General features: G+C 29.9%; 1 protein-coding gene across 2 annotated transcripts in view; it reads left to right on the top strand.

Annotated features, from left to right (window-relative positions):
• LOC145276730 (transcriptional regulator protein Pur-beta-like) overlaps window positions 1–12212 on the top strand; it is a 135659-nt gene that overhangs the window by 101705 nt on the left and 21742 nt on the right. For both annotated transcript variants that reach the window (XM_080127951.1, XM_080127950.1), the window contains exons 4-5: window positions 3033–3135; window positions 10643–10761. In XM_080127951.1, the coding sequence (XP_079984077.1) occupies window positions 3033–3135; window positions 10643–10761 (222 nt within the window). The remainder of the gene's footprint in view (window positions 1–3032; window positions 3136–10642; window positions 10762–12212) is intronic.

Genomic DNA, 12212 nt, shown 5'->3' with positions numbered 1-12212 from the left:
AATAGACCCTTTTTCACAAGTAATTTCTATAAACTATGTAATCATTTTTCTAAAATAAAACATTTCCATTCCATACTTACAAAATAAACACTGTGGTCTTTATTAAATCTCCAAATAATCTTCAAAATCAAAACAAATTCAAAAATCAAAACAAATTCAAAAAATCAAAACAAAAAAATGTCAATCTTAAATTTTTTGTTTGGCTTTTAGGATTTTATCTTAGTTAAATCAAATTTATTTCAAAAACTTTTGGTGCTTGTGCATTATAATTGAAAATAAAAAATGCATTTTAAGTAAAAGCACTCTTATGTACATAATTGTCATGTTAAAATTAGTAAAAATTACAAAAATTACAAAAAAATGATTGAGTAGAAAAATACAAGTAAAATTAAAATTTATCGACTAATGCAGTTTTATCTCATAATTGTTAATAGTTTCTTTTATTCCATATGATAAACTGACTTATCTCCCTTGTTTTCATTAACTTTTGCAATTTCAAATTAGAAAATGGTAGATCAAGAATCTACAAAACTAGGAATTTTTTTTTTGTAAAAAATAGTTCTGGCAGATCTACTCAATCATTTTTCATAATTTTTGGAATTTTTACTAATTTTGACATGACAATTAAGTATGTGATAGTGTTGTTGTTTAAAATACATTTTTTGATATTCAATTGCACAGCCACCCAAATTTTTCTGCATGTTCAAATTCTTTTCGACTTTAATCATTTTCTAAATCTCCATTTTTTTATTTCTATTTTAATTGTAAGTACCTTGTTTTTTATGTAAGATTTATTATATAACACTTTCAGAACAAAACAACAAAATTTACTTTTATCTGACATCAATAAAAGTGATAATCTTTTCTTCCTCGGTTCAAGCGTTATATAAAATTGACTATATTAATCGAGTTTTGTACATCATTCTGATTTCTTCCACACAATTCCTGTTATTATATTCTCACTGAATATTTAAAAAATAAATATTTAAACTGCATAATAGCAATTCACATTCTGTAAAAGAAAAAAGATTGAAATGAGCAATTTATAGATATAAAACATTTTATGGAATAATCAGATATGTTTTCAAACCAGAAAATGTAGATTTTTATTGGGAAGACTTTCTGAAACTTTTAGAAAGAAGTCATAATGTTAACCTCTTTGCAGATTTATTTAGCTCTAAAGAAAGTCACGTTAGCTACCTTATTAAAAACTATTAGGAAGATATGGTTTGTGTGAGGAACCCTGTGTCTTTTTTCACCTAGCTTATGACACCATATATCCCTTTTTTTATTTTTACTTATGGTTACCCCCTCTCCTTTTTCTCTACCCAGCCCATTCCTGTCTTAGACATACACACATATACTTTTATAGTTTACTCGAGGAATGAGTTGGTGTAAGAAAAAGAACTCCTTTAAAAAAACAGTTACTTCCCTTTAGTTATTACTGCAAATGTCTAAAATACAGACCCCCCCCCTCATCTTCCTAATAAAATCTTCAATAGTTTTGGGTCAAAGAATAAATATTTTTTCTAAATTTTAAATATTATTCATTCAGACCAACATTGATGAAGAAACTACTAACTTTATGAGTGTTTGTTTTGTAGTTTTAGAGTTTTAGCTAGGTATACATAAAAAATCGATTCCCCTTATATAATGGATTTTTTACATTTTATAATGTTCAGTTTCTGATGTGGAGCCAAAGGATTCACTCAGCTTTGATTGTGGGGTGGGAATATGTAAAGTAACATTTATTGAAATAATTTTTGGTAAATTTATATTATTCAACCCCCTTGAGTTATATACTCAGTGTTTCCTGAGAATCATTGAGCCCCCCCCTCCCATGTACTGTGTATTTCCGCTCCAAGCTCTTAATTATACATTATCACTTTTATTATTTTTAATTTTTATAGTTTTCAAATTATGAATGTCTGACAAAAATGCAGACGTTACAATATTTTTGTAATCTCTTTGATCAAAATCAAAAATATACTTATCTAAGTCTCCTGGCAAATGCAATTTCCAAATGTTTGTAGTTATGAGAATCTATATCTAAAGCTCTAGAAGGTGTTGATAAAACAATCAAACAGGAATTCCAATTTTATATATAGAGAAATCAGCTGGTAGCTTGTGTTGCCTGGTCATATAATACGCTTAAATATGATATTTTAATTCATACAGATTGCGAATGAATTATTATAGAATCAATCCTTTATTGATTGTTATATATTACGAGGAATAATTTGCCTGATGGACTAATTTGCAAAAAAATAAAAAATTAAATAATAATAATAATGATAATGTCGTTCATCAAATTCCATCTGTTTGTTTACAATATCATGTCAGCTGATATTTGCCCTTGATGATGAATGCCCTGGAAAAGTCACTTCTGATTAATGTTTAGCTTTAAAATAGCCAAACAGAGAAATGATTTGCAGTGATTTTAAATAGTATCATTTCTTTTATTGTAAATTGAACTCATTAATAAGAAAAAATTAAAATAAAATAGTGAGGTACATCTGAGCCTGAACAGGAGGATCATTAAATTTGTAGTCGAATGCTCTACTACTAAGCTATATCTCCAGATTATAATAAATGTGTTTTTTCTTTAAGAAGAAATAATTTTATTATCTCCCTTGGCTGCTGTAACGTAAAATATTTCCTTGTAAAAATTTTTTTTTTATCTATAAGAGAGAAAAGCTATTTTTAAGATGGGATTTTTTCGATTTTCGATACTTATCGGATGAATTTCTGTACAAAACATATCTAAGAATAGTGCCAGACATATTAATTAGCTTTGGATGAAATTTGCAAAAGATAGGCTCAGCCATTTCGGAACTTATGAGGAAGGAACGAACACACACACACACACACAGTAACTTTTATATAATAGTAGAGATAGAGATAGAGATAAGCGATGTTTAACACAAATTTTTCCCTGTGTCTATCAACTATTGTCTTTCATTTTTATTTGTACTGAGCATATGTGCAAATAGAACTATTTTTTATTGTTAACTGTATTGTGTCCTTCACAGGTTGGTGCTGGTGGAAAGAAGAGCCGCCTCCTTCTGGCTATGTCGACAGCTGCAGAATTTCGGGATAATTTAACAGAGTTCAGTGAACATTATGCATCCTTGGGTAAGTTGAGAAAGAATTATCTAATCCTCATTTGACAGTTTTATCCAAACTAATCTCTTTGAAAAATCACCCCACGTTTTTTTTTTTCTTTTTTCAGCATAGTAATTTACTTTCAAAATCGCCTCATAACACAGGAATCTAAAGATTAGGAAAATAAAGTATCAAGAGAAAATATTTTTTCTTCCAAGAAAATATTTGCTAAAATTAGAATTCATCTCCTGTGAGGGGAGATTTTTAAATTTGGAAATGTTGCTTTATTTTTAACTAGCACAGCATTGCTCAATGTGATAACAAATACTAAATAGAACAAGTTAAAAAGTGTGCTGCATGTTTATATTAATACTCCTATCTCTATCTCTCTTGATCTTTCTCCCTCTTGTTTTTTCACATTTGTCACTCCTCATTTGCACCCCCATCCAGCATATTCCTCTCTTTTGTCTTAATTGATTGAAAATTATTAAGTTCACATCTTCTTTATAAAATAACATTGGAAATGACTGATCTCTCCCCCTCTCCCTGATGAAACCTGGCCCATTTGACTTTCAAAGAATGAATAAATGTTTTTAAATTTTAGATATCAATTATTCAGGGTAATGCTAATCAAGAATATGCCAACTTTGTAGGTGTTTGTTTTGTAGTTTCTGATTTTTAACTGGATATACAAACACATGTACATACAGATAACTACATGTTATATAATAGTACACATCACACCTTCTCTTCTGATTGTCAGGTCAACTGAAAAAAGTGAATTATGATGGTTGATATCGGCTATGAAATAACTGGAAAGATATTTAAAAAATAAACAAGATTCGAACGCTGGAAAATGGCATAAAACTAAACCTACAGCAAACACTTTATCCACTGATTAAATGAAAATATTATGAATTCGGCATAAGTATGAAACTCTGCTGACATCTAAAATAGTTTGTTTAAAATAAGCACGTTCCATATTTTTTTAAAAAGGAGGATATGTACTAAATAAAACAATCTTGATTTATTTTTGTTTATTTTTTTATTACTGCTAGTGAAAAGATGCAAATGTATGTTTGGTTTGCTTGGAAAAGGAATGTTAAAAATATTGGAACAGTTTTTTCTAATGTTATTTTTGTTCTTCTTCAGAATTTCTCCCTATATTAAAAAATAAAAATAAAGAAAAATTTGAGACAAAATGAAAATATCATATTCCAAAAATTATTTCAATTGATCTATTTTATTTTTAAATAAGAAAATCTAATTTCTTAAATATCCAAAGAGTGACTGACTCGTGCGCCATTTTGAAAAATATCTCAAGAAACAAAGGTAGATAACTAAACAATATTAATCCATATTTAATCCTCGCTTAACTCTAGTAGATACTAACCTTAAATCTACACGCCATACTCATACATACCCCTCTCCCTCGCTTTTCCACTCATAACGTGTGATTAACCACATTTTCCAATCTTAATTCTTTTTTTGAGAAGTGTAACTTCATAGCAGATACAAATTATCTTTGATATTAACACAATTAATTTAGTGTAGAAATACCTGGCTTTGAAACCTGGTGTAGGGCTAACCCTCTTGGTGCTGATGGACCCGTAGATCTCATCAGGTCATCCATCTAGGAGAAATAAAACTGATGTTAAACCTGTGCCACTGACCTCATACGCTTTGGCATCAAACAAGGGAGGGAGGCCTCCTCAGTCCTGGTTGATAACCTCCCTAGAGCTGATGACGTAATCAAATAACTGGTTCACAAACCTAAACTGCTTAAGGAGTAGATAGGCTTTGCCCATTGCCCAGCTTTTATACTCCTTCTTTGCCTATTAGCCAAGAGAAGAGGTGTGATCACAGGGACTCATTAGAGATGCCCATTGCTTGGCCTTGTTTTCTGACTAGGGCAATGAATGCTGACCCCCACTTCCGCCTCATTCCCTTCCCTTAAAACTGAGCATCTTGGCACACTTGTTTATCATGTATGCTCAAACCATTAGATTGGACCACTATTGTTTGACAGATTTGAGGGTACCAGTTTGACTGGTTGCTGTATTTTGACTGATAGTACAGGACCCCTAACTCTTTGGTTGTGCTGAGAGCGGCTGCTCTATCATCAGTTGTATAATATCAAGATGGTTGTAGTGCCATATCGCGCATGGAAAGGGACCCTGCACTCATCTCCGGTGGGCATTTCTGAGGCCATATTCCTGTAGACAAGGAGTCAGCTGATGGTCTACTTGTTTTTGTTTTTTTTGTGTTGTTTGTTGGAGGCTATGCAGATGCACTTTGTCTAGCACCTCTCACCTTAAACTGAAACTATTAAATTGAATGACAGCTCAATCCAAAATGACAATCAAATCAAGCATACACTCAAACAATGATTGAGGCTTGCATTTACAAATATCCGTGGACTTAGAACTAACTTAGACAATGTACAATCATTTCTCCTAACAAACTCCCCAGATATCTAAATGCTAAATGAAACAAACTTACAAAAACCTAAAAAATAAATGAGTTATCACAAGTTGAAATTAAAAGGAATTTCACTAGATTTATTCATTTTCACACAATAAAATATCTGGTTTGTGATATATACTTAAAATTGCTGAATAAAAAGTTTAAGTACAAAGACAATAAATAGAAAATTAATAGTAAAAATCTTATTTGAACTGGAGCATATTTGATAAATAGAAAGATGAAAATTGAAATCATAAGGATTTTTTTTTTTTTTTTTTACTAGGGAGTCATCACTTATCAAGGTCCAAAGGCCACTCGAGGATAAGGGTTACTGAATGTAAGGTAGTAGCGTAGTAATCATTGATGGTGTAAATCGGGTAGAATTGGATTATTTATGCAGACGGCTCAACAAGAATTTGTTCACATTGGAGTTGAAGGCTACTATGTTGTAGTTAATTGGGAAGCAGGCCAGCAGACCAGTGTTCCACAGGCAAGCAGTTCTGGGAAAGAAGCTTGTTTTATTATCGTAATATAGAAATAACAAAACCCGTTATAGTTGAATCAAAGTGAAATGCAGAGAAGGTTTAAAATGACTTGCTAAAAAATCCCACAAACTTGTAGATTTTCTGATCCATTCATTATAAAAATATTAATTTCATCCAAATCAGATAATTTTCTTTTTCTTTCTAGTGATTTCTATTTACATGTTTACATTTAAAATTGCAATGGTTGTCAAATTTTAATCTCGTTAAAAATTAACAAAATCAAAATATCAATGGAATTGTGTCATTTGTCAAAACATTTCTTTTATTTTGTTATGTATTCAATTATTGAATTATGTAATACTAGCAAAGTCTCAACCTTACCCTTTAATTTTGACCTTGAAAAATAGTGTGCGCCATCCCTAGGTGGGAGACCATCATCATGCCAGGTTTGGTCATTCTCAGTCCAGTGGGGTTGGCTGTAAAAGAGTTGTACACATGAACGCTACTACTTTATATATATAGATATATAGAGAAGCAACTTTTTAAAGTCAACAATTGAGCTTATTATTTAACAAGTAGTTAAGAATTTGCTTTTTTTTTTATTAGGTTTGGGGATTGAATAAATAAAATCCTCTTAATGTAAAAAGAAGAAAGTAGTAAATCTTTCGCCAAATTGAATACTTATGAGAAACAGCTTAGAGTAAAAACAAAAACTTGGCTGCTGTTGCATAAAAGTGATTTCTTGCCAATATAATTTTATTGTAACAATTTCTTTTATGAGAGGTCACTGGGTCACTAAATAAAACAGTTCAATTACGATTGGAACTGTAAAATATTCAGGTTGGTGAATTAGTTAATTTATATGTTCGCAAATAAAATATTAGTATCAATAAACTACTGGGCATTAGAACATAGTAAATCTCACAGAAAGGAGTCAACAATCATTAAGACTTAAAAGTCTAGAAATGAAAATGAGTTTGTGAAAAGTGAAATGCCATCATACAGCAAGCAACGAAATTCCACCCTTCACTGTTGAGGTCCCTAAATGCTGGATTCTAATAATTTCTTCTCTAGGATGGCTAGACTTTGGAATCCCCCCCCCTTTTTCTTGCTTCCCTGACTGTACTAACATGCAGAAAGAAGTTTAAATGTAAAGCAAACAGACATTTCGCGGGGGAACTCTCTATATAGTCCTCTGTAGACACTGCCAAAGGGCAATACGCCTTGTTTGGGGTGAAAAAAAATATGGTCAAAAGCAACCAGGTCAGTCTCAGAGGAGCAAATAACACAGCAAAAATATATTAAGATAAGTTAACAAAAATGTTACTTAAAAAACTTTGCACTTGTCAATGGTCTCTCTCTCTCTCTCTCTCTCTCTCTCTCTCTCTCTCTCTCTCTCTCTCGTCTCTCTCTCTCTCTATGACATGTAATTAATAAGCTACAATGTAACAAAACAGTGTAGGTCTTAATAAACCACTAATTGTTCACTTGACATGATGCTTGTTCAAATTAATTTTGTCTGCCTTTAAAAGAAATTATCTAATGACTTTGATTTCAGCTGTTGGTCAGCACAATAAATGCAGACAAAAACAAGATCTGTGTGACAATGACCGAGGATCGAAAGAAAAATGAATATGATTTTCATTGTATAAACTAATTGTGTTCAAGTTCAACACACTCGAGTGGGTATGAAATATAATTAAAAACAAAATGAGTATTTAATATGTTCAGTATTTATTATACAGTATTGGTCCTAATAGTACAAGCAACACAACCTAGAGAGAATAAACCTAACATGTAGGTAGCTAATCATAAACCTTGCTGAAAAGTAATTTTTTATTATTCCTCCACACAACCCAGATTTCACACATAATTCAACAGACATAAATTGATTTTTATCAGGAACTAAATAGTATATAAGTCTTTTGAGAATATAATTTTTTTTATTCGTTCACAGTCATCATCATTGTATTCAATTTCATTTTACATGCTAATATTGGACAGATGTAAGAAATTGACTTCTAAACTAACCTATCTCTGGCCAGGTCTTTAATTATCTCTCTTTCCCTCATATCCATTTTTATCATTTCCTCCCATTTTTTCTTTGGCCTTCCTCCTGTGAATTGAACCTACTGCCTCAACTTTTCTGCATCATCCATTCTTTTAATATGGCCATACCATCAAAGTCTCCTTTTATACACACATCTTCCTAAGCTGTTTAGATTTAATCTTCCTTTAAAGTAATCAAAACTAAGCCTGTTTTAAAGACTTACATTTAACATCTATAGTATCATTTTCATATCATTTCTTTCGCATGTCCCCGACCCTCACTGGCCAGGTTTCACTTTCATACATCATATGCCCAGTAGTTTATTCATATTCATATTTTATCTGCGAACATATAAATTAACTAATTCACCAACCTGAATATTTTACAAAAAGTTTCAATTGTTTACCTACTTGTAATTGAACTGTTTTATTTAGTGACCCAGTGACCTCTCATAAAAGAAATTGTTACAATAAAATTATATTGGCAAGAAATCACTTTTATGCAACAGCAGCCAAGTTTTTGTTTTTACTCTAAGCTGTTTCTCACAAGTATTCAATTTGTCGAAAGATTTGCTACTTTCTTCTTTTTACATTAAGAGGATTTTATTTATTCAATCCCCAAACCTAATAAAAAAAAAAAGCAAATTCTTAACTACTTGTTAAATAATAAGCTCAATTGTTGACTTTAAAAAGTTGCTTATATATATATATATATATATATATATATATATATATATATATATAATTGAATACATAACAAAATAAAAGAAATGTTTAGATGAATGACACATTTCCATTGATATTTTGATTTTGTTAATTCTTAAGGAGATTAAAATTTGACAACCATCACAATTTTAAATGTAAACATGTAAATAGAAATCACTAGAAAAAGAAAATTTCCCAATTTTGATGAAATAATTTTTTTCTTTTTGTTTTTATAATGGATGGATCAGTAAATCTAAAACTTTGCAGGATATTAGTTTTTACATTTCTTAAGCAATGTTTCTGACAAAGGAGGAAGAATTGTTGTTTTCTGGGTTAAAATCCACCCATCTTACACTTATCATTGGTTAGTTTTTGACCATGAAATAGTATTTATTTTTTAACTTCTTACATTAAGTGGCTTCATAGCTAGTTTCGAGCGATTTACATTAAGAAAAACTTTTTTTATTAAGTTAGTTTTAATCATTACCTCTTCGTGTTTCACTTTGATTTAACTATAATTGTTTTGTTTTTTATTTCTATATGGTATATCTATATAAATAAAACAGTAAATGTATGTATGTGTGTCTGTCTGTGTGTAAATATTTAATCACTAAACTCTTAAACTACTGATCACATAACACTGAAATTAACAGAAAAAAATAATCATACACCAAGGATGGTTTATAATGAGTAAAACTTTTGTTTGGATGGATGAATAATGCATACAGAAGTCTGCAATTTAAATGCAAAATGTTAATTTTAACTTGTTGACATTTCTATTCGCTTGCTTATGCGTAAATTAATCATAGTCAAAAGTGGTTTAATTTTATAACATTATTATCTATTTGTTGCGTTAGCTCAAACGGTAGCGAACGCAGCTAGAGTGCTAAATGAGGAAACACAGCTGGAGCGCTACATTTTTAGTTTTAATTCTAGCTGATGGAAGGAATCATATATATATATATATATATATATTTTATAACTTTTGAAATCATTACTATGTATTAGGTACAATAAAATAATAGAAAATTAGCTCTGTACTAATAAATACAAAATTTGCATTAAAATATCTTAAGTGAATTTTATGACCAGCAAGGTTGGGTATGCCCTTGCTATTACTACAATAAAATAATGGCAGGTATGTTCAAAATGGAAAAAAAAATTATAGGTGTGGACACATTCAAATGCATACAAATGGCAGAAGGCAATAAAAGAGACCTTACTGTGAACAAGTATAGCGGCTACCATCTGTTCTGAAAATTTTAAGACAAGAAACTAAAAATAGATCATGATGACTTTATTTTGTCAGTTCTAAAACATCAGTTTAGTGCAGAAAAAAGTTTGTCTCGAACAAGCAGTAGGACTCTAATAGAAAAAAGATTAACTCTTGTCCATTTTGATAAGCAGTAAACATATATACACCAATTGATTCTCTATTTTCTTCTTTTAGAAATAGGTTGTTCAAGTTTAGTACAGAAAAGCGAGAAATTTAAGGTTATAAATTTTATTGTTTAAATTGCATTTTGTTTAAATTGTATTGTCTTTTACTTTTATTTTGTTAAAATTTTATTATTTAAATTTTATTTTGTTTAAATTTTATTTTATCTGCATTATTCATTTCTTCAATTTTGATACCTACATTACACACAGTCAGCAGAAAATAATTTTCAGATTTTCAAAGGCAGGTGATTATTCTTTTTAAAAATATAAATCCAACTTGAGGATGGGCAAAATGTTTAACAATGTTACCATTTTTTTTTTTTTTTTTCAATAACTAATAAGATTTTCTAGTGTGTATTTATCATATTGCTTGTTTTTCTTTTTGATTTCAGGTCCTCCAAATCCTGATAATCTTCCAGAAGATGGTAAACTAAAAACAGAAACCATGGTTAAAGATAACAGACGCTATTACCTTGATTTGAAAGAAAACCAACGTGGACGATTTTTAAGGGTACGTTGAAATTTTTTTCTAGCATTTTTATTTGATTTTTTTTTTTTTTTTTTTTCAAGAGTTCTCATAAGAATGCATCCATTTCTTCAGAATAATCTAAGTTCTAAATGGTGAATAATTTATGTTTGTCAACACATAAAAATAACTTTATATTTGCTGATTTGCTTAACAATACAATTAATTTTTATTTTGAAATCATCTATGATGTAACCACCAACCTTCTTCAGCTGCATCTTGTCAAACTCAGAAATCTTTCTCTGAAATTTAGAAATCTGCACAGAATTTGGAACAGAAATTCCATGCAGATTCCCAAGTTTGACAGAAAGATTACAGAGTACACCTGAAGAACGTCAAAGGTTACATCGACTGAAATGTTCTGAGAAGAACTCAAAATGAGAGCAGTAGTCCAAAGAATCCAAATAATACGAATAATCAATCCTTATCTCAAAAATTTGGAAAAAATATCAATATCAATGACGATTTTCTGTGATTTTGCATACTTTTCAAAGATCGTGTATATCATGAGAACTATTGCTTGATTAGTATTGAATTTGAATAGAGAATCCAACTTTTAATACAATAATTGCATCCCTTTTTATTTAATTCAGTTGATTACATTTCTAGCACCTCTTCCCTGGAAATATCATGTAAATTTAAAAACACAATTGGAGCTTAGTTTTTGGCATAAACATATAAGAAAATAGAAAATGGTTTACATTTGACAGCCTCAATACTCTTGCTTTCTTTATTTTGTCTTTTAATCCTCACATTCCATGAATAATGTTTCTGACAAAGGGAGAAAAATTTATTTTCTTGGTTGAAATTTATCCATCAAACACTTATCATTCACTAGTTTCTGCCGTTTAAATAGTATTTTTTTTTAGCTACTTAAATTAAGTGGCTTCATGCTTTGTTTGGAACGATTACCATAAAAAAACATTTGAACAGTATATTTTTACTGGAGCAAAGACATTGTTTTTCTTTCTTTTTTTTTTTTTTTTTTTCCAAACCTGTGCTTTGTTAGCACATACATATATAGGTAATATTTTGTTAGCACATACATATATAGGTAATATTTTGTTAGCACATACATATATAGGTAATATTTTGTTAGCACATACATATTTAGGTAATATTTTGTTAGCACATACATATATAGGTAATATTTTCAATAACAGCTAACTTAATTGCCACTGACGTAAGGTTCCTAATATATAACAGGTGATGTTGTCACAGTAATTCCACACTCCTGTGAACAAATTATTACAAACTTTTTATGGAAAAAGGATGGGAATACGTTAATGCACTAATATTTGTTAAGTCAAGGATGTTGAGTTGAATCCTTGGGATGGTTTAGCATAATTTGCATAATAATCATGAAAAAACATAATTAACAATGTTTTGACTTTTTCTTTTATCTTGAAATCATCTGTGCATAATGGTTAAACAAA

This window comes from Euprymna scolopes, chromosome 5 (assembly GCF_053919585.1).
Source record: "Euprymna scolopes isolate OS-2025 chromosome 5, ASM5391958v1, whole genome shotgun sequence".
Classification (NCBI taxonomy): Eukaryota; Metazoa; Mollusca; class Cephalopoda; order Sepiida; family Sepiolidae; genus Euprymna; species Euprymna scolopes.
The sequence above is the reverse complement of the archived record's forward strand: the minus strand, read 5'-3'. Positions and strand labels throughout refer to the sequence as shown.